Source organism: Tyto alba, unplaced genomic scaffold, assembly GCF_018691265.1.
Source record: "Tyto alba isolate M040663 unplaced genomic scaffold, T.alba_DEE_v4.0 Super-Scaffold_18, whole genome shotgun sequence".
Taxonomy (NCBI): domain Eukaryota; kingdom Metazoa; phylum Chordata; class Aves; order Strigiformes; family Tytonidae; genus Tyto; species Tyto alba.
Genome location: NW_024881280.1, coordinates 11,589,062 through 11,612,047, shown reverse-complemented (window position 1 = coordinate 11,612,047; position 22,986 = coordinate 11,589,062). Strand labels below are relative to the sequence as shown.

General features: G+C 46.6%; 1 protein-coding gene across 3 annotated transcripts in view; it reads left to right on the top strand.

Moving 5' to 3' along the window:
• The window catches only part of PLEKHD1 (pleckstrin homology and coiled-coil domain containing D1), a 31,567-nt gene extending 9,398 nt beyond the window's left edge, over positions 1–22,169 (top strand). Inside the window, exons 2-14 of one of the 3 annotated variants that reach the window (XR_004405969.2) lie at positions 74–167; positions 1,075–1,164; positions 1,699–1,775; positions 6,659–6,750; positions 10,079–10,131; positions 12,097–12,191; positions 13,024–13,117; positions 14,514–14,692; positions 15,429–15,561; positions 16,745–16,889; positions 18,914–19,063; positions 19,668–20,494; positions 20,617–22,169. Coding sequence is in view for 2 of the 3 variants with exons in the window: in XM_032984781.2 (XP_032840672.2) it covers positions 74–167; positions 1,075–1,164; positions 1,699–1,775; positions 6,659–6,750; positions 10,079–10,131; positions 12,097–12,191; positions 13,024–13,117; positions 14,514–14,692; positions 15,429–15,561; positions 16,745–16,889; positions 18,914–19,063; positions 19,668–19,828 (1,363 nt within the window). In the remaining variant the exon portion in view is untranslated. Of the gene's footprint in view, positions 1–73; positions 363–1,074; positions 1,165–1,698; positions 1,776–6,658; positions 6,751–10,078; positions 10,132–12,096; positions 12,192–13,023; positions 13,118–14,513; positions 14,693–15,428; positions 15,562–16,744; positions 16,890–18,913; positions 19,064–19,667 lie in introns of all 3 variants that reach the window. The other 2 variants (XM_032984783.2, XM_032984781.2) reach the window with 2 other exon arrangements.
• Positions 22,170–22,986: the final 817 nt, after the last annotated feature.

Below are 22,986 nucleotides of genomic sequence, written 5' to 3'. Positions count from 1 at the left end.
TTTAGTTAGGTGGATATTTTCTTGTGCTGTGAAACACAACCTCTGTTCTAGTTTCCTTTTTCCTGTCTTAAAGGTTCTTCATCATTAAGGAAAGTTTCCTGCTCTACTATGCTGAGAGTGAGAAGAAGAGTTTTGAAAGCAATAAATACTTCAATATCCACCCCAAGGTGAGCAGCGCTTGCATGGGAGAAGGGGTTATTCTGTTTCTAGCTTCCCCTCCCTCAACAGGCTCAGCAAGTCAAGAAGACATAAGTCACAAACTTCTCACAGATCAAGGGAAGCCTCAAAAAAAGCAAGAATCACATCAGTACCTCTTCAGGCTCCTTAATGATTCAGCAGGCACATGACTTTTCTACTATCAGGTAAAAAAAATATAGTATTCCCTTGTTTTCATGACCTCCTAATCAACTAATCTGGTGGTTATGAGAACACTGCTGGCAAAGCCAGTGGTGGGGTGAACAGCTTTGGTTGCTGCTTGTTCCTAGCCTGCGGCCACAGCCAGCCCCTGTGAGCCCATGTGCCCCCAGCCCCCAGAAGCAGCCCCTGTTTCTCTGACACCTGGAGCTTTCTGAGTCTGCTTTTATCCTCTAGTCACTGGAAGCTGATGAAGCACACGTGCTTCCACAGGTCCTGATTTCAGCCGGCCTTGGTAGGGGCAGCAGGCCACCCATCCGTCACCACACAGCGCGTGTGGGGTGTTGACCTGATGGTGGTGACTAACGGATGCACAGACCCTCTCATGGTGTCACACTGTGACTCTGCAATGTGTGCCCCTGTTGGGAGATCACCTCCTCTTCGATAAAAGAGTTCCCACTCCCATGCTCTAGCTGGCAGCTTACCCTCCAAGCCGAATGCAGGAGACCTGTCTTTACCCCCTTTCAGATGCCACTTGGAGGTCTCCTGGTGGTGGTGGGAGTCTCACTGCTTTTCAGGAACCATGTGTATTGCCCCTCCGGGGATAGCCAAGGCCGGGCAGGGGCCTGCGAGTGACCAAGGGTTAAAGTTCAGCTACTGGTTAGTTAATAGTTATACTTGATTTTTCTGCCTGATTGGAGTACTCTGGTTTATTCTCAGGGTGTCATACCCCTAGGAGGCTGCATTGTGGAGCCCAAAGAAGAGCCCAACATGCCTTATGCCATAAAGATCTCTCATGAAGACTTCCATGTAAGTTGACTTATTTTCTTCTCAAAAAAATCCAAACACCACAGAACATTTTATTGCTGATGAGCAGAGCTGCACTGGCAGTCTTTCCCACCCCACCAATGTGTGTCTACCCTCTCTGGGCAGACTATCCTGAGAGAGGGTGGCTCAGCATCCCAAGTCCCCTCAAGGCTTTGCTGCTGTTGCTGCTTTGACAACCAACAGGGAAACTTGCTTTTTCTGACAGTAGGTCTTATGCTACCAGGAAACCAGTAGACAGATATTCAAGAGCCCTAGAGCTCATGTTTCTCTACCATTTTACTCCTACCATGATCGCTTGCCATGTACATCTCTTTCCAATGTGTGGTGGGCCTGGGGCACATTTGCTCCCACGTGATGCCTCCTGTGGAGGTGGAAGCCTGCAGTGGGCTCTCCTCCTACCATAGCTGTGCTAGATGTGTCCAGTTCATGCCTCAGGTTCACAGAGCTGCGTAAGGCACCAGCCTCTCTAATACGGGTGTTTTTTCCCCTCCCCTCCCTTCCCCTCCCCTCTTCTAGGGTAACATTGTTCTAGCAGCCGAATCAGAGTTTGAGCAGGCTCAGTGGCTGGAGATGCTACAGGAGTCTGGAAAAGTGTAAGCTGCTTTTTATTCCTTATTCTCTTTGATCTGCTCTGTAGATGCATAAAAGATAAAGAGGAAGAAGCCTGACTATGGGGAGGCAGACAAGCTCCCCAGGACTAGTGAGACTTTCACTTTCCTCCTGGACCCATCCTTTCTATAAACGAGAATGCTCTAAAACTGGCACAAAGATTCCCGCCTCAGTGTGCGGTGTGGTGTGCAGTATGGCTCTTTGCTAACAACCCCAGCTAACAACCCCAGGCTGTCGTCTGTCAAATGCTGGCGTACGGAGTGGCGTCCGCTGTCCTTCTCTTGTCTCAGAGAGGTGGGACCTGGGACTGAACGGGAGCTCTCCTGCTCCATTTTCTGTGGGAAGCAAGATCTGTGGGCTTGACAAAGGTGGGGGTCAGAAAACCTCCTGATGCTTCAGGTGCGTGAATTTGGGGTAAGGTAAGAGCAGAACAGGCAAGGCACGAAGCTAGCGAGCAGCTGCCCGTGTGTCTCTACAGCCTGCGGGTGAGCAGGGACCTCGGCAGCCTGACCCTGCTCTCCAGAGCAGTGCCGAGACGTCAGTAACAGCCCTGAAGCAGTTGTGTGACCGTGGGGTGTGCACCCCTTCTGCCCACACCCTAGGGCACTCAGGCCACGCAGCAGCGGGATTTGGCCTCTCAAGACAGTTTAATTCTGAAATGCGGAGGCAGGCTGAATCCCAGGGGAGGAGGTGTTAGCAAAGCGCTTCCAGCCCACCTACAGGGGTGAGAGGGTTTGACTGCCATATGCGTACAATATTGAGTTTATAGATTGCTGAGAATGCTGGGGAGATTTGCAGTTTGGTGGCCGCCAGCTCTGCAGTCCCTCAGCACCTGGGTGCCTGACAGTACAACGAGTAGCTGTCCTGCAAAACCAGAGCAGGCTCTTTCTAGATCTCAGCAGATGCAGGAAGAGGTAACATTCAAACAGGGATCTGACTATCCCAAGCCAGGTAGAAACTTCCAGAGTCTGTAGAGCAGAGCCTACTATTCAGCTATGAGGCTTGAAGCAATGAGCACTTTGCTCTTTCTGGCTGTGTTGCAATGTGTGTATGTGGTCTTTTGCGACTGTGGGGACAAAAGGTGCTCTTTCAGGCAAGTTTAACTTGTAATAGCAGTGTGTGCATGGTAAAGGCAGTATCTCGGTTAATTCCAATGTTGTGAGGATGCAAATCTTTATTTGTAGTTAATGAGGAGCACAGTGTTACAGTAGATCAGCCCAAGCCAAGCTCCGCGCTGCTGCAGTGAGCCTGGCTTTGATGCTGGAGCAAGCTGCTACCCCCCGGTACTGTATGAACTGCAATGCAAAGCCATCTGTTAAAGCTTCGTGGGATCATGAGCCCCATGGGACACAAGGCCCAAGGCAGAGGTGTGTCACCTACTCAGCACGAGCAGTCTTGACCACTGCAGAGGAGGAGGGACACAGATTTAGTCTTGTGTAATTAAGAGTTGTTTCTTTGATAACACAGGTCTGCACTTGCTTTCACCAATGTTAAACTTGGCTACAGCCAAGGGCAATAATTTTGGGGCCAAATTCATCTTTCAGGTGTGCATGGGAGGGAAGGAGCGTGGCTGTGCACAGCTCAGGAGGGGTTCTCACAAGCAAGGCCTGTGTGGCTGCTTATTTGTCAGTCAGCCTTTTCTCTAGTCCTTGCTTCAGTATTCCAGTGCTAGTGTTTAAAACAACAGCTAGATAGTGGCTGCTGTCATATAGCAGACTACCTGAAAATCTGCCCAAGACATCCCCTTCCCTCCCCTCTCTGCTTCTGTTCTCGCATCGGAGAGGGAGAGTGATGCAGCTTCAGTACCAGCCCAGTCAGTGCTGATGATAGCCTGCATGTGAGGAAAAGGACAGATTATGTGATTTACGTTAGCAGGGTCAGGTTGGGAGCTAGGCAGCAACCAGAAAGGCACAGCATGGGCCAGTAAATTGATCTGCAATGAATAGGAAAGTCAAAAGGGCACGGCTGAAATCTTCTAGGCAACCTGTTTCAGTGCTCTGTTGTTCCTAGATGGAGATTGTACTGCCAATGGTGCTGCAGCACTTACTGCTTATTGTGGTCATCCTACAGTCTCCCTCATAATTTAAAACCAACCAAAGGAAAAAAAAAAAAAAAAAAAAAAAAACAAAACAAAAAAACAAAAGACCACCAACAACAACAAAAACCCCCAACTCCATAGACTGAGATTTTGTTAAATAGGGGAAAGAGCTAAAAAATGAACCCAGGATGCGAAGTGTCCTCTATCCTCTCTCCTTTGTTTCAGATTTCTCTGCTGCCTCTTTACATCTGGGGCTGGGTGGTGTGTGTGTGCCTGCACAACTGCTTATTGCCTCCGCTATCACCGTGTGCTCAGTGATGCCTTCAGCTCTTCACTCCTTTCCAAGCCTCCCAGTTTGACAGGGAAAATGCTTCTTTATTGTGGAGGGGAGCTGGTGGTCTCTCCACCCTTCTAACATCTTGTGGCTTGGACTTATCACACTTTCCAGATCTTGAAAGCTTTGTGGAAATGCACAAAGCCCTGACTCTCAGCTGGCCAGGATCTCCTCCTACCGAGAGAGGCTTTTGCTGCTGCTGCTAGGGAAGAGGGGCACACACACTCTGTGTTCATAGCAGCATTCTCTGCACTGGTTAAAAGTAGACTTGGTGGGCAATGGTAAAAAAAAAAATCAGGTAACATAGTACATATGTCCCGTGTCCAGTGTCTTCAAAAACTGGTTGTGGATGCTCCCAAGAAAGGTAAAATGCAGGCAACGCTAGAGAGATGTTCCCAGTGTTGCAAAAGGACTAGAATGATGATTTTGAGCTGTATAGCAAATGGAGATACTATACAGTTTTGTTTTGTTTTTTGTTTGTTTGTTTGTTTGTTTTTTGTTTTTGTTGTTGTTGTTGGTTTGGGGTTTTTTTTTGTTTTTTTTTCCAGAAGTATATTATAAGGGCGCTTTCTACTTGTCCCAAGAGCATTCCTGACTCTGTGCTTTCCAGCACTTTAAGCAATGTGGCTTTTCCTGATAAAAACTCACTTGATAAGAGCTACAAAATAAAAAAAGCAGTTGCTCACCACTGTGTTGAAGTCATAGCTTGTACCTTCCTGCTGCTGCAGTTACCCACTGGCACTGGTTCCAGCAGATAAAAGGAATAAATGCTTAAATGCTATAGAGTGATACAGATGCATCTTCTAAGTTATACAGTAGTGAGTGTAGTAAAATCTGAGTTACAGACAGGGAAACATCTTGTTAAGCTAGGGAAAGGAGGGAGCACTGAAAAAGTGAATCTACTAAACAGACACCTTAAAGGCTACAGTTATTTTGAAACCCTCCAAGTAATCATATGTTAAACTCTGTCTTCCCCTCCACGCCCCTCCTTGAGATGTGTTTGCTGTTGGTTTCTCTGGAGTCAGGTTCATCCTGTATCAGAGAATATTAGTGGAAAAACACATTCACACACACTCATGTTCTCAGCCAAGATGAGGATGTCTACCTGTGGGCAAAACAGCACCTTTTTAATTAGCATTCTAATTTCCTCTGCACTTTAGAAATATCCTAGGTGTTCATTAGCTGAAAAGAAACCCAGTTGTCTGCAAAGAGCACAAGGCAGTGCTTGAGCTGCTGAAGCTATGAGCTGCCTCGTCCCTGGGGTGATGTGTGCTTAATGTATTTGTCTGGCTTTTGTAAGAGACAAAGTACAGGTTGCCTTGAAACTGTTTTATAAGATGTTACCAAGTTAACGGTTTCCAAAAAGCTACAATCGTAAATGGCTCACAAAGAGGCCTGGCACAGGAAGGCTTACAGGTATTTAATATTAATAAGGTCCCTTAGGATTTAACAAAGATGGTAGAATTTCCGGGCAGCAATAGCTGTTCCTGTATATGCATCTATATAAATAGATTGGGATGAGTTTTTACATAGGCATTTTATGTGTATAGTTTTTTTTTCTAATGGAACATGAATAGAAGTGAGCAACAAACTCCATTTCTGGTTGGTTTTGATTTGTGTGTCCTTGTCCTTGGTATTTAATATCTATATTAAAGCCTACCCTGCCCATCAACTCAATCAGTAACGGGCATCTGCTCCACAGGCCTTTTTTGCATTTTAGTTACAAAATGTGTTCAAGAGACCTTGAGATTCTCTGGCCAATGGTCCTACAATAACACAAAGTACTCTTTGAATATGCCTGCTTCCTTTAACTCTCCCTACTTGCCAGCATCTTGACTGGCCTTTATCTCTGGCTCTTCACCGTTTTTACAGGGAGAGGCACTTAACTCACAGCGTAGGGCCGGACACCAAATCCTTACAAGTTTAGCAGCAGATGGATGATTTCTTCTGGGATGGGTGATGGATCCCCAAAAGGCTGAAGATAGAAGGCTGTGGGAAGGAGTCAATAAATGGTTAATGTTTGAAGGGGAAGTGTGACTATAGCAGCAAAATATTGGAAAGGCTGCAGAAGACAGTGTCACTGACAAATGAGAAGTTAGTTGAGTTAAAAGCTAAAATCTGGTTCTAAAGTCTGTCAGGATCCGTTTAATGGGTTCCAGGTACATCCTGTTGCAGTTGGAGGTTGTGCATGTGCTGGGTTGGTCTGGAGAGCCCTTAAGGCTTAGTGAGAAATCTCCAAAACACTGGAAAAAAAATTTGAATGACTGTGTGCTGTTGATGTGGAGCTCCTGTGTTAAAAAACAATAAATAAAAAAAAAAATACTGAACGTCATGGAAATTTCTCCAATTCATTTGCAGAGAAAAATTTAGAGAATCACTGTCCCAACTGATGAGTCTGTGTGTTTGAATTCCATGGTGGATTGCTGAGTCCCCTGCCTTGCTCTGTGGGACACTTAGCTCTCTTACATTGTCTGCTTTGTGTCTGCTCTCCCTAGAACCTGGAAGAATGCCCAGCTGGGAGAAGCCATGATCGAGAGCCTGGAAGCCCAAGGACTGCAGCTGGCCAAGGAGAGACAGGAGTATTTAGGTGGGAAACTTTTACTTCCAAAAGCCATAAACCCCAAAAGAGCCATTTTGCTTTTCTGGAGTTGTCACTGTGGTCAAGCCAAGCAGCTACAGGTTTTTACTGCTGACTTTTACTGGATGAAGCTTTTGAGTGGTGCACAGCTGAAATTCAGGTTTTGAAGAGAGTCAAAACATGAAAATGTTAAGGTAGGATCTGGACAGCTGTGTGGAGTGTGAAAGGAAGATCGTGCTTTGGTTAGCATGCTGCAGTCCTGCAGCTCCTGACGGCCGGGCTGTACGAATGTTTGCTGCCCCTGAGAAGTTTGGATGTGCTGATTTCAACTACTCACCAGGCAAACAGTCAATACCTTTGTCTCCTTCAGTCACACAGGACTGGTATTTCTGAGGCTGATTGCAGCTTTTCATGCATGAGTTTTCCTCCTCTAGATGGTTTTTGGTTTGTTTTTGGTCTTACTCTACTTGGTCTTTGCATTTACTTACACTGTTCATATTGGAAGTGGGAGCATTTACATGGGCTTGTTTCAAGGGCCTAGTGGCAGTGGCTAATTTGTCATTGCTCTCTCCGCGGGCAATGGAGAGAAAGCAGTTACTTTAGATGAACATAGAATGATTTGGGTTGGAAGAGACTTCTGGAGGTTATCTAGTTCAATCCCCTACTCAGAAACCAGCCTCTGGATGGCAGTACTTTGGGTACTCTTGGCTGCCTTGGGAGGCCCAGTGGTTTCTTCCCCACATTGCTATAGCAAGAGCCAAAGGAGAGGAGCCTTTTTAACCTCCTAAATTAGAGCATTCCCCAAAGCGTGAGAGCCCTTCTGCCCTGGGCGCTGCTGGTCACATCTGTGAGCCCAGTGACTTGTCTGGACAATCACCTGCTTTAAAGACGCTAGGAGCAGCTTTGGGTGCTTCAGGTTGGTGATGCCTTGAGCAGGGGCTTGTGGTATCTGCTTTTAATCATCTGGAGGAATCTTGAAGAGCCTTTTGCATTTCTGCATCCATGGCGATCAGGGGTAGTCTCAGTATATAGTCTCACATGTAACAGGGATCATAATTCAAGTATCAAGGCATGTTCATTCTGGCCATCTAAGTGCCATTCACACACGTGAGCTGATGAATGGGCTCATATGTGAGGCAGGAGGGAGGAGCGCTTCCATGCCTGACAAAGGGATGGCAAGGAGTGCTGAGAGGAGGACCTGGAGAGACAGGAGGAAAATCAGAAGCAGGAAAGTTTTGTTGAAACATTATTTTGCAACCACCAGCGCGGACTAAAGAGCCTAAGAGACTAAAGAAGGCCACAGTACAATAAAAGACAAGGTGATGGAGGAATAGAAGAATACGCATTCTGTGGCAAACGGGTTATTTGGTGCGGAGCCGCGGATGAACGACACGCCGAGACAGGTTCAGTGTGAAAGATAGAGCATCAATCAATCTTTATTGGTCTGGGTGCATATATTTATACAGACAACGCTAATTATTATGCCTACTAGTCACTAGCTGATTGGCTTAAGCTCTAAAGGTCATGTTCATACGGTCCACCTACTTGCAGTTAGCTTACAGCACAAGCTTCTCATAACACTAAGTTTCTCATGCTACTATTTCTAATTCCTCTTGACTTGTTTTCGATACACAACAGTACCATAACACAATGTTTCTCAGACCACCGTTGCCATAACATTAGGTTTCTCAGACCACTATTCCGAATTCCTCTCAACCTGTTTTTGACACACCACGGTACACAAGGCCGAAGCATCCTTGACGTTCCTCATGTATCAGCAGCTGCGAGCAGCTGCAGGCAAACCCTTGTGAGGCCCAGCATCAGCAGCTAGAGCAGGCTCTGATCGTACAATTGCTCGGTGGACTCAGGACCCTTGTCTCTGAGCCATTCTCCAACAATTTGGAATATAAAATATGTATTTCATTGGGTTCTTTGTTCCGTGACAAGAACATTCAGAGCTGGTCAATTGTTACAGCTGGTTACTTTTGTTTGACATCAATTGTCTATTTATTCCTATATAGCTGCTGAGGCTTCTGCCTCATTAGCTTTACCTTCAATGATCTGTGTCCATCCTGTAGTTAAGCTTTGAGGTCAGGCACTGCTGCTGGCAGCAGGTCAAGGCTCTCTGGAGGAAGCAAACACTACTCTGAGGGATTCCCTGAAACCCCCCAGAGTTACCTTCCACCTGCCCCACACCCAGATGGGATCCAGGTTTCTCTCTCAGGCAGGGACTTTGCAGAAGCCTGTCAAGCCCAGGGCTTGGCCCCCCAGGAGGGGCAGAAGAGGGAAGGTGGGAGAGCCTCTGTGTAATTGCAGTGCAGTTGTGCTGGGTCCTGGCAAGGAGAAAGAGGACAAGAGTGGGAAGGAAAGACAATAGTGGTGGTCAGCAGAGTTTTGTTAATATAAGAGTATTGCTCTGGCACCAGGAGCCCTGCTCTGGGCAGGAGGTAGAGGTCTGCATTCCTCCTAGTAGTAGTAATTCTGCCAGCAGTAGTAATCTCTTCAGGTCCCCAGTACAAAGGGAACTGGTAGCATCCTCCTCTCCTGAAGACTTAATCATAAAGTGCTATAGTGAATCTGCCCCTGCTCACATGGGTGACAGAGCTGAGAACTAAACCCTAGGCTTAACTGTGAGGAATGTGTTTCTGTCTGGTTTCCTGTAAGTACGACTTAAGAGCTGCCTAAGGCAGAGCCTCTGTTCAAGGTTAGAGTGTAGCACGACGTAGGTGCACCAGGTCACTGTGGAAGGATCAGAGCAGAGTCTCTGGTGGGTGTGTGTCCTCGGTAGACAAGAGTAACAGATGTTGAGGGGAACTAACAGCTAGAAGTTTTGTGGCTAAGTTAGGGGATTGGCTTCTGGGCTTGGCTGGGACATCCCAAGGTGACAACAGGGAGCTGGCAGAGGTGCCCAGGGGAACGAGGGACAGGGGGGTGTACTGGGTGGGTAAGGATGGAGCAGTGTGTGACCCTGTGCACCCACTTAGCCTTTTTGTGCTTTTGCTTCCTCAAGCAGAGATAATTTTTCTGACTCAGCAACTAGAAGATTGTGAAGGTTAGTTTGCTAATGCTCTTTAAGAACATTGAAAGGATACCTTAGAAGGAGCACACAGCAATATGGTTGTTTCATTTGTTAAGTTATTTGGCAGGAGGGAAATTACAGAACATCCCATTAGTGTCATCTCAGCCTTTGGAGCCTCCCAGACAGATACACACAGAGCAACATGGAATGCTGCATTTTCAAGCTTCAAACGGTCGGTGTTTCATGCTCATAAATATCCCCAGGATATAAATTGCTTTTCTCTACATTTGGCCTTTGTGTACGTGTGTGTGTTTGCAGATAAGCTAATGGAAGAAACAGAAGAGCTCTGTCTGCAGAGGGAGCAAAAAGAGGTGAGTGTTCATCACCGGCCAGTTTCTTTCAACTTCCCTGAGGTAGGACTGGAAGGTTGGAAATTGTTGGTTTGAAGGCATGTCAGGGTTCAGGGAGGGAGGCTGTGGAGCTGAAAGAGTCTCCAGCCAACCTCTGGGCCCTGTGGATGAAGAGAGGAATGAAAGCCATGCCATGGGATGGCTCCTGGAGGTGTATCCCTGCTTCCTTTCCTGGGCATTTGCCACTCAGTGTGCTTGTGATTATGTCTCCAGGAGGACCAGGGAGGAAGATCACGTTAAATTCATATTCACTGGGTTGAACTATACACTTGTTACTTGGCAGATTCAAGAAGACTGTGACAATCAACTTGTCTGTCTCCACAGTTAGAAAGCAAATAAACAGACCTGACATTTTCAGATACTGTTGTGAGAAACAAGGAGCAGAAAAAAACAACACGGTTGGTTCTTTGGGCACACCAGAGGTGGGGAGAATAATAAACATTGCACTAGGAAAAACGCAAGAGAGCACTCCCTTAGATGTGACTATTATACCTTAATTTATCAAGTTTATTATTGTTTTCCAACTATTCCTAACTTATATTTGCTTAATATAATAAAAGTAGCTCATTCTCATATTTACACCAAATCTGTAACGTTTTATATAGCACCATCATAAAGTTACTGCAAGATAGCTTTGTAAATGGGTTGTCCTGTTGCACGGTAGGAAGGCCTGCATGGATGCAGACCACCACATTGCAATCTTGCAAACTGCCTCTTTTCCAGTTAATCCAAAATGACTGTCACCTGTCCCTAGCAAAAGGCAGCAGTGCTGGCCTAGGCTCCTCTGGCCTATGTCTTCCCTGCATACATTTCTGCAGAGCTGAAGTCCAAAGGTGGCTTGGCCACTCCTTTAGGGCTAAGCTACTTCTACCTTTGCAGGGAGACATTCCTTTTGGGTGAGGTAGCCTGCAGCACAACCCACAGCCATAGGGAGGGAAATGCCTTTGTCTAAAGACCCTGGAACAAATCTCTGCTCTTACAAAGCCACTCATGGTATCTCCATTGCCCACAAAGAGCAGATGGGGCCAGGTTAGTTTGAAGGAGTTTGGAACTAATGAAGAAATTAATATATAGGTCACTGAGCTGTGGCGGTCTGACCTGCTGTGAGCCTGAAGGCTTCAGAGCAATATGTTAGGAAAGCAGCTCGAACCGTGTATCTGCACCCCGGAGCAAGAGTCTTCTTAGGAATTTACCTGACATCAGTGCTGTTTTGTGACCTGCCTGGGCCTGCAGCAGTTCTGCCCAGCCGCTAAGGTTGCAAGGGCATCTGACTGGGAGCAGGACCCTCGCTGTACTGTGTCCCTGTCTCCCTCCATCTGCAGTAGGTTTCAGTACAGCTGCTTCCTCCAGTCTAAGGGAAGAGACCATTTCACTGCTTGAGGATAGCTTGTGGTATTCAGTGCTCTTTAAGCATGGCTTTATTAGCTCAAAGACAGCGACAGGCTGATTAAACTGTGTGAAGCTGTAAGTACACAATTCATGTTTTCCTGTCCCAGTGGGAATGAGAAGCAAGGCTGAGCTAGTGGAAATATTGCACTTCAGGCACTGAAGTGCTGGGGCTGTCACATTCCTGTCTGGGCTTTCTGGACCTGCACGTGTGGGTGCCTGGAAATGGTATGTGTATGTTGGGTCCAGCATTCCCAGGGAGCTTTGGTCCTTCTGTATATGCGCAGCAGAGCTGATCTGTGCAGGAAGCATGTCTGGGATTTCCAGGTGCCTGGTAACCTGGCTGGGACTTCTGGATGTCTGGAAATCCTCAACCAACCTCCAGTCCCTTCTAATTGCCCCTGGACAAACGTGTGGTGGAATCAGACACACCTGTGTTACATAGCTCAGGTTAAAAGTCCCAGGCATTGTTAACAGGGAAGCCTCTCCTAACTGTAAGTGTGCCAGCAGAATACATTCCTGTCTTCTCTTTTGGTCCAGGAACTTGAGCGTCTGAACCAGGTTCTGGAAGCAGAGAAGCACCGGTTTGAAGAGGTGGTACAGGAGCTGCGGCAGGAGCAGGAGCAGATCAGACGGTAAGGCGGCAAACTGCACAGGGCAGGAAAAGGGCATGAACTCCCACACCGGGCAGAAGTGCTGCTGCGGTGGTGAAGCAAAACAGTTAATGAAATTCACCTCTTTTGTGTGTGCAGGAAGGAGATAAATGCTATATTGACAAAACTATGAATGGTTGAGATCTGTTTACCTGCATTTGCTATCACTTGTGTGACCAATAGAATACAGCTTAGTTTCATTTTGCATTCAGAGGTCCAGCGACCTAATTGTCAAAGGGCTGGGACATAAGCAAACCCCAGATTAGCCAGGATAGCATGGCAATGGGCAGGTTCTAGAGGATTTCAGAGAGGCAATCAGTTTGATTGACTGACTAGCCATGTGGGCTCTAGACATCTGAATCTGCTTTTCCACCATCAGCTGAATGACACTGGGTGGATGATGAAGGTGCCTCACCAAGACTAATTTTGTCATTTTAAGCGTTACGCTATACAAAACATGAACAGCAAATGTATTTAGAAAGGGGACCATTTTTGTTTTCATAGACCTACATCTGCTTAGATATGACTGTCCTGCCTGAGCTCTTCCAGTTGCAGCTGTGGCCCTGCCCTTGTTAGAGAAGCACACTAACAGCTGGTTTTGGTTTGATGATCGGGAGGCACAGTGAAGCTCCTGGATGTCCGTAGTGGGTTCAAGGCACGATGCTTCCTGACAGGCTCTTGACTGCGCAGGGCTGCCCATAACAACCACCTGGTCCTGTGCTGAGAGATCCACAGCCTGTGCAGACTGAGCGCGGTCTGGGGGGGTGGGGGTAGTGTTCCCCTGCAACAGCTATCACCCTTTTTGCTTCTTCAGGGAGCTAGAGCTCACAGCCCGCTCCCTTAAAGGAGTGGAGGAAGAAAAGAAAGAGTTGCGAAGCCTGACACAGTCCTTACAGAAAGCCCTAGAGGTGAGTGACCACTTCTCCCCTCTGAGAGACAGCATGCTGGGAATGATCCATGAGAACTCATCAGGGCTGGAAGCAATGCTGTCTTGTGGAACATCCGCTAGTGCCGGAGTTAAGTCCTGTGTGGATAAGCAGGTTCATTCAGTAGCTGATATGAAGGCCAAAACCCCCTGCAGAAAAGGACTAGAAGTGACACAGAACCAAACTTTTCTCAGCAGCACCAGGTGATATGATGTAGGACGATAACTGTAACTTGCAGTTTGGGAAGCTCAGGTTGAACATTAGGGAGAGACTTTTCACCAGACAGGTAGGCAGGCAGTGGGGGAGGCTGAGGAACCTCTATCTTGGAAGGTTTTCACAACTCGACTGTAGAAAGCCACAGGTACAGCTGACCATATCTTGCTGTGTTGACAGACCAGCAGGAGGCTGGACTGGAGCCTACCAGAGGGTCCCTTCCAGCCAACATGGCTATAAGTCTGTGATAGCTTTCTGTTGGGGGGGGGGGGGGGGGGGGGGGTGTTGTTGTTGTTTTTTTTGTTTTGTTTTGTTTTGTTTTGTTTTGTTTTGTTTTGTTTTTTTTGTAACTGCAACTCCCTAAGTGCTGGTGGAAATTGGAACAGCAGAGAGGAATTGCTTATTCACAGGAGGGACCATGGTTCCCAGAGAATCATGTACCACATGGGAATTTAAGAAATGGAGTGTTGATGTATTAAACCCTTTCCTTACTTGGCATCACTCTGGTGGATTGGTGGGAACTGGCTTTTCTAAATATATATTGTTTGTGAAATTTCCACACAGCTGGCTTTTTGAAGCCTCAATGCCATCCTTAATGTTCGTGTCAGATCCTGCAACTTTGTCCAAAAATCTGTTGCTGATGTTCCTTTAAGCTCTTCTCCTTGCCCGCAGTTATGGGTATGAAAAAAAAAAAAAAGTGGAAAGCTAGGGAAGGACCATTCGTGCCCTAGTTGTACACCGGAACCAAACACTTCATGGGAAAACAGCATGATATGTCCTGTTGCCCCACCGTTAGAAGCACCACAGAGGGGATGCCTTTAGTTCACACCGAGGAGCAAGGTGAGGAGGGAAGGCGGGGAAGCTGCCAGCATTGGTGATGCGCTAGGGAAGCACAAGGCTCCAGTCCCTGAGCTGGGTCTTTACCAGTATGTCATGTCAAAGGAGCCTGAAGGTTCTCGCCCCCTTGAATAGTGAAGGCTATGGTGGAGGCTTGTTCTTCATGAGGCAGGTATGAAATGAAACCCAGATTTTCTTATTCTTGTTTTTAATTTGAATGAGGCATATGGATGTAAAGATGGAGGGACTCAATAGGGAGGAGCCAGGCAGGAACAGGAGCAGAAATGTTAAACTTAGCTGCTACTCACAATCTCTGCCCTTATTCAAGGAGCTCTCCCTGGAAAAGCAGCAAATGTTGGAGATGCTGGAAGAAAATGAGAGCCAGCACCCACCTCCAACCAGCCCTAGCAAGGAGCAAAGCCCCATCTGGGGACTGCACTGCAGCCTGCGACAGATTGAAGAGAAGATGCAGCAACTTCTGGGGGAGAAACTCCTGGCAGAGAAGAGGTGAAGTGGGAGTAGGGGTTCTTACGGTGTTGCCAGAGACAGGGGTGTGGGACAAGATGCTATCCAGTGTGAAGAGGGTGGTGGAAAAAGAGGTAGTTTTCTCCCTTGCAGGTGGGAGGCAACCAGAAAGGGTATGACTAAGTATTTCCAGGCTTAAAATCAGGATCGTTTTAATGCTGTTCCCCTATTTATCCTGAGACCTGCAGAGAGGCAAGATCCTTTATAATTTCTATTCTTGGGTGCAGTAAAGGGAGGAGGATGCTTCTGCCCTGCTCAGCCTTAGTGGTGCCAAATGATACTATCTGCTGACTTGCTTTTTGGTCGCCAACACAAGTCTGGAAGCTTGTCTGTTTCCCATGGCAAGAGTTCAGGTTACAAATGCTTCAGAGAGGACAGAGCGAGGCAGAGCAGCTGAACTACTTGCTGCTGCTTGGGCCTGATCCTTTCAAACAGGACACAGGCACGTGAATCCATTTGGTGTTCATGGACTTGTCCATAACAAGTGTTTGGTCCTCTTGGACCTCATCTGGGGGTTGAGAATGTTCCATTCAAGAACTGTCCACCTGGTTTTCTCCAGCAACGCCTGTGCTATTGAAGTGAAACCCAGACAGTGCTCCTGTTAGCGTCTCTGCCTGGGGCAGCCAGGTACTTAAGAGTACCCCGTCACGGTACTGAGCCCCTTCTTCCTGCATGTGTGGTGGGAATGGTCGTCTTCCTTTGTTGTGCTGTGCACCAGGATGAAGGAGAATGAGGAGCGGTCCCGAGCACTGGAGGAGGAGCGGGAGTTCTACTCTTCGCAGTCGCAAGCACTGCAGAGCTCGCTCTCGGAGCTGACTGCGGAGAAGCAGAAGACGGAGAGAGACCTCAAGGTATCCCCTGTGTATGTCACATATGGCTGTCCCCAGACCCAGAGTTCTTTCATTTTCCTTTTCAGTTCATCCCCTATCAAGTGGCAGACCTGGTTTGGTTTTGTTTTCATTTTGTGGTTGCAAATCTTCATTTGTTGTGCTTCGTATCATGGTAACATGTGAAGTTGCTGTGTTGTATCTATGTAGCACTACTATTTATTTTCTCATTTTGAGGTCTGATTAACCCATTCAGTAAAAGTAATTTCATTTGCTATTGTGAATGCATCATCTAAAACTGGAAGAAGGAAAGAAAAAATAGAGAAAGAGGAAAGAATAAAGATTATTTCAAAGAAATGCAAATATGGACATTGCAGAATTGAGCAGAAATCCTCCTCACTTGTGCACAGAGAATTGATGTTAAGATTTGTAAATCTTCAGGAACCTCTGCATGAAGTTGGGTTCAAAAGCAGAAGAATGCAAGTGAGGTACCAGCCCTCCTTCATTATGCCAGTAATGGAAGATACCTTAACCTACACGAAGGTAATCGGACAGATTACCTTTTTAAATCTAAATCATGTGAAGGTTATGTTGGCTGTTTGACACTCAATCTCCTTCTACAAATATTTTGTCCAAAAAAAACCTCAATTCTTCTTTTTCCTCCAAGATTTTCTTATCCTGTAAGCTTCCACTTGGCCAAACTAAAGCTAAGTTGACCTAAGATGGATTAGTTGTTTTCATTTGCTGAACTACTACTGATATTATCCTTTGTTCCTAACTTTTCTTGTAATTTGTTTCTGAAACTAAATACTGTACACCCCTTTGGTGGGAATTGACTGCCTTTATCTCAAGGCCTTCTCAGCTGGAAAGATGTCCTCCTGTTTCTGCTCAGCTGCAAGTACTTGCTTAAGCACAAATTCATGTGTTGAAATACAATCTCTGATTCTGCATGGTTCATACAATGAGGGGGAAGCTAGGAAAATGAAAGTTGGAGTAAAGGAGAATTACTAAAATAATCTGGACTTCAGATTCTGTCTGAAGATAAGAGAAACAACTCTTCTGTTGTCTTAGAATATTTCTATTTGTTTTCTCTACTGTTGTCTTTTTATTTTCATCTGCTTGGTTGGTCCCTCGCAGACCTTGTGAGTTAGCAGGTTGGTTATTGAGACGCAAGCTGGTTTTCAGCAATGCTTATTCTCTTCCTCAGGCTGAGGTGAAGGTGCGCATGGATCTGGAGAAGAGACTGAGAGAAGCTGAGGAAGCATTGCAGAGCTTGGAGCAAGGCTTAAATTATCTGGATTGCAACAAGGAGAAAGAGGAGAAGATGAAAGCAGATGTCAGTAACTTGAGAAGTAAGTCAGTCATCCATCCTCTCTACTGATGAGCAAGCTCTGAGAGGGAATATTTCTACCCATCTTCTGAGACACAAAAAGAAGTTCCCAAATTAGTAAAGCTGCACATAACATGCACTCCTAACTCCTTGTACATCAACCACACCTCCCTTTTGGGGAGCCAGATGTGCTATGTAGGCACTTGGCATCTTGCCCTCAAAGGAGGGAAAAATTATCCCAGCCTTCCCTGTTGGATGGAAGACAAATCTAGGGGAAGAGATGAGAAAATGCATTCCAAAATGTCAAACAGGAAAGCTGTGTCAGAGCCGTAAAGACTGAGTAGGTCTGAGTTATAAAGAGTCCTCTGATTCCTCTCAAGATAATCTTTTCTCAGCCTTGGTTCCAAGAACGTTAGCAGTTTAAGGAGAACCGTGGCTGCTGTAGCAATGTGCTGGTAGATGACCCAGCAGGATCCTTAATATGATCCTTTGGATCCTTGCTCAGAGCCGAATCACTGCATAAGCCCAGGACTGTAGTGCTGAGGTGACTGAAGTCCACAGGTCAGGTGTAAGACTTGGGTTCCTCACAGATTATCCCTGTTTCTTTGCCTTTTTTTTTTTTTTTTTTTCCTGTAAAATGGGGCATTACCCTAGCACCTGACTTGAGTCAGGTTTGGGAATTGACATTAGCAGCTTCAATTGGGTGAAGTCTTGTTTGCTTTCCATCCTCAAGTATAGGATATATCATATATATCCCCCACCTCAACAAGGAGAAGCTGGTATGAAGATGCTGTATCTGTGCAGATACGGCTTCATTTCAGTGAAAGGTGGTTGTATTGGACCAGTATAGAAAAGTCAAAAAGTCCTGTGGCATTCTGAACACTGTTAAGAATATGTATTTATGTAAGCATAAATACGTGTATATGGTTTTATATATATACACACATATTTAGAATTTGCATATATAAAAATGTGTAAATAAGATAGGTATTATTCAATAGTTTCTACATTAGATTTCTAAACTGAGACAAAAGGGCATGATTCCGAACTTTGTGCCAATGGCTCAGAGCCATGGTAAGAAAATAGAGCTGAAGTAGATGTGTTGAGCTCAGCATTCAACTAGAGCTGAGCCACCTGCACAGGGCAGAAGTGAGTAACCTCTGGCACTGAATGTCTCTTGACACTCATTTCCTACCTTAGATTTTGGGGGAAGTTTTCTTCAAAAGAGTAAAAATGTACAGATGAGCAAAACACTAAAAACACTAGAGAAAGTGAGGGACCAGTCATGTTTTCTTTAACATCAGTCCCAATCACAGATTGCCTCAGCCCTTCCGAGTGATTCCTGCAGCTCTGCCCTGCCCTTACATGTAAGAGTTAGGGTGCGTTAACACGTGAGCCCTGCGAGCAGCAAGGGACCAGCAACAGGCAGGAGGACAGCAAGACTGGAATGGCAGAATAAATACCTCTTAGACCAGAAGAGTGGAAATGGGCCAGGAAAAGCAGTTCGTGAGGCAGATTGGGACAGAACAACGTTGTCAGGGTTTGGACATGGGGCTCTGCGTGGAGCCTGTAACGTACGTATGTATGTGCTAATATTTGCTATGCTATTAAGCATGTGTATGGCCTGGGTGTGTGCCTGTGCCAGTGTTGCCAACACTTCCCTTTCCCCAGTTAGACTTGACTGGTTTTAGAAGTCCTTCAAAGAAAGTGAGATGTGCAAAGCTTCAGGACCCTCTGTTACAAGAGAATTGAGAAGTTTTATCTTGGCAGTTGAATCTTGAGCACTTGTGGGAATGATTGATGGGAAATGGATGGTTGCAGTTCTTTCCTAAGTATGCCTTTGTTGGGGACTGGAGGTTTTTGTCACTTTGAACTTGTTCATTCTGATAATATTCTGGAGCTTCGTGGACTGTTGTTTGTGAAGATCTGGGGAGGTGTTGAGCATCATTACCTGGCTCGGCCCATCAGTGAGTGCAGTCCCTTGTGACTGGTTCATCACTTGAAGTGTCTCTCCCGTCACTGCTCACAGCGGTGTCATCTTCTCAGAGTTCTTTGAAGAGTGCATCCGCAATGCTGAGCTGGAGGCCAAGATGCCCGTGATCATGAAGAACTCTGTGTACATCCACAAGGCTGCCACTCGTCGCATAAAGAGCTGTCGCTTCCACCGCCGGAGAGCCAGTGCTTCATGGAATGACTGTAGGTATTGGGCAGCTTCTTACTCTGTATCCTGCAGGAGCAGATATGTGCAGGTGGGGCTGACAGAGCAGTAGGGTCTGCAAATCTGGTTCATATTTCATATTCCCTACTAGTAGAATGGAGCTACAGAGAAACCTGGAGGTTCCTTACCCAGAGAGCAGGCACTGAGTCTGCATACTGGCTGCCTGTCTCTTCATGTATATTGAAAGGTAACTGCTGTGATGGTCCTGGGCCCCTAAAAAAGCGTGCCCAAGCCTGTCTTCATCCAAATGGTTAATCATAGACTGACTTGGGTTGGAAGGGACACCTGGACATTGTCCAATCCAATCCAGTGCTCAGAGTGGTTACCTGCAAGGTTAGATCAGGTTTTATGTAGAACCCTAAATCAGAGGCAGCTGTAAATAAGAAAAGGGTGTTTCCATGCTCTCAGCATTTTCCTCTTCTGAAAACAGTAAGGTGAAGCTGTTAGAGTGCAATGGTTAGCTCAACCCTTTTTGGGCTCTTAGTCGTGTTGATCGCATGGCTCATCTGCTCTCGCAATGCTTTGTCTTCAGTTGTGTTCCTGATGGAGAGTGCTGACCCTTCTATGCTGCTCTTGTTTCAGTGAAGCAGTCCCAATCCTTCATCTTCTCGCACGCAGAAGCTGAAAACATTGAGGAGCTGAAAGAAGCAGCCAAAAGACTGAGCCGGGACCAGCACTTCAGGGAAACTCTCTATCAAATCATGAGGTCGCAGAAGGATTCTGCTTCAGGAGATGAAAAGTGACTCTTGTTGGGAGGGGGATTTTGATCTCAACTTGCTTGATCTCAGCTCCGCAAAATTTACGCCATCGGGTGCTAGGGTTGGAAGGGAGATTTGCCTTTTGATGGGGAAAGTGGGGGAAAGTTGCGTGTAGGCAATCCCCTCAGTTAGTGGCTTTGCTTTAATTTGAATGCTTCCTGTAGCCTGGCAGACCTTCTCTGCTGATCACTCCAGATCTGTTTGCTTCAGCTGCTTATGTTAAGCCATGTTTTGCCAAGGTACCATGGTCAGTGTTAAAGTGAACCACAGACCATAGTTTAGGAAGTGCCTCTTCTTTCCTTTCCTGTCCAGTCTGTCTGCCAAACAGAAGTGCTTCTGAGAAAGCCCTTTATCAGTCTATGTTCCAGCTAGCATGACCTCCCCAGCTGGACACAGCTCACCCTGTTCTGCCTGATCCCATCTAGGAAATGGCTCGCTGCACACCCCCGGTCAACCAGCACTTTGATGGGGCATATTTCCTGAAGACTGCAGCAGCCCCAGCCTCCCCAGCACCGGCAATAATATCAGATACAGGGCAACCTCTCCATGCTACGTCATTTCAAACAAATGGTAGCAATACAATGTGAAGGCAACCTGAAAGTGCTGTGGATTTGGCTCCAGGGAGGATCATGTGCAGAGAAGAGCTTATAGGTAACTCAGGATCATTGATGCAAGCTGGAGGGAGGGTTGCATTTTGCTGACTGTAAGCAGAATGTTCTGGGGCCACCTTTGTATGTTTTTTGCACTGAGATATCTGGCTGTGTCATTTCCAGAAGGAGGATCAGAGCTATGTGCTGCAGAAGGTGTTATCTACAGGCAGATTCAGTGTGGAGGAGCCTTCGACTTGGCTCTGATGGCTTCATCCATTAGCTCCATAAAACAAGCTGGAGGACAGGTGGGTGAGGAGTGTCCAACAACAAAACTCACTGCCACCAGGAGAACTGAACATTGTCAGCAGCAAGCTGTCAGGGCGGTGGAGGTGGGGAGAGTCATCTCTGCATGTGATACAGTGAATAGCCTGCATCCAAGGCTTTGTACTGCTCTCTACCAGCCCTCTTAATTGCAATTCAGGCTGTCTTGGTGAAACTGGGACCTCTGGCAAGTCAAGGCTGGGTTGGGAGAGGTGCTGTGGACAGCCTATTCAGAGGTGGGCTCCTGGGTGGCCTCTGTCCTCTCCCAAGCACTCACCAGGTGGTTACTGTAGGGGAGGAGTTGCCCTGCATGTGGTCGTCTCATACGTTACAGGAGAAGAATCACTTTGTTGTGGAAACCTTGCAGCCTGGCCCACGTATTTTAAGCAAGCAGCTGGCTAATAGTTACGCATGCTTACAGAGCACAGGACAAGCACACTGAGTGATGCTATTATCCCTGTGGTATAAACTGGGAAACAAAGGAATGAAGTTAGTAGTAGAGGTACAGTTAGGGCTCAGGGGGTCTTAAGTGCATATTTACTGGGGCTTTCAGAGCTGAACCCCTCATCAGCACTGCTGTGTATTACATATGTCCAGTGACACTGGCGTAGCTGCTTACCTGTCCCATGCAGACTGTGACACTGTCCAGCCTCAGGCTTTGGCTTCTGGCTGCCTAAGTCATTCCCTACCCATTCAGTGCTGTTTCTAGGGAGAAGTCAGGGATGAGGCTGGGAAGGGAGCCCTGGCTTGCCAGCCAAGAGGAGAGGCGTTGATGCTGGGTGGAGGGAGCATACTGGGAGGGTGTGATGCTCCTGGAGGGAATCATTCTGATGTGACCAGAGGAAAAGCATTGAATGCACAGCCGGTACTTTCCATTTCATGTCAGTTACTGACCAGTATTCCTCTGCCAGGCAATGGGACATTTTATACAATCAGAGGGTCCAGCACTGAAGGCTGACATTTTTGTGATGACAGGTGATGCAGCAGGAAAAGAGAATTTGCATGTCTACTTAGCATACCAGATCCTTTCCTGCTTTTTCCACTTGTGCTTCTGTGCTAGAAAGCCACAAATGAATTCTGGCTCCTACAGGGCTGAAGGGCTGTGAGAGAGCAATACAGAGCGGGTTTTCCCCTTTACACTGTCCTTGCATCATTTCCTGGCTATTTTCCAGTTACAAGGTCTATATTATGTGATGCTGGAAGGGACAGAAAAAAGGACGGCCAGGGAACGTATCTGTAATTCAGGCAGTTAGGAAAATCACCCTGTAGCTTGTGAATGCTGCACCTTTGATCTATTACCATCAAAAGCCACAATAACAGACTTTACAGAAGTATTGTACTCAGGAGGTAGCTACATCAGGTCTTCATTTACTGTGCATATTGACAGCAATACATAAATAAAAGTTATGCTGACACTAGAGTGAATTCCTGCGTGTTCTTGATACACTGTCACTGAAATGATGTAAAATTGCCTCTGCACGAGCTGAGACAAATCATTGTGACATGCTCATTTACTGCCAGTGCACTTCCTCTGCTTCGCTGAGTTGTGTTACATGCTTAACATCACCTCTCAAAAGGACTGGCTGTATGTGAAATGCTTTCACCCTTGCTACCCACTTCCACTTTAAAAATGTGTATAAAGTTAAAGTCAGGATTTATCAAATCTAAAGAAGAAATCTCCCACTTGCTTACCTGAGGTCAGGGAGCATCTCTGTAAGCAGCAAGGCATGCCCTAAGCCACTTGCAGCAAGGCGCTTGCCATCAGTCCTTCCTTGCTGCAGATGCTGGTCCCTCCAAGGAATCTGCTACCCTCTAAGCTCCCCGGCAGTCAGCTTGGGGCTGGGTCTATGCACCATCGCATATTAATGAAGTGACTGTCTCCTTATTCTGTTTGCAAGGACATGGAATTACTGATTTCAATGTTATCTGTGTATTTTTAATGCAACACAGTAACAGGAAGGTGGTTTAGGGAGCAACCCACCTCTGTTCAAATAACGTCTATTAATAATCCTGGATTAGATTGCTTTCTCCTACTGGGAATCAGAGGAGGGTTCCCTAAATTGCTCCCGCATGTTTGAGGACAGGAAAAGGTATAGGATGTTTTGCACTGCTAAGATTTCCCTTCAGAAGTTGCAGAACCAGCTAGACTGGCTCTGAAAAGCCTGTGGCCATTCTTCCACCACCTCCACCTTGTAGCTGTCGTCTGGAAACTTCTCTTCCTTCTGAGGACCT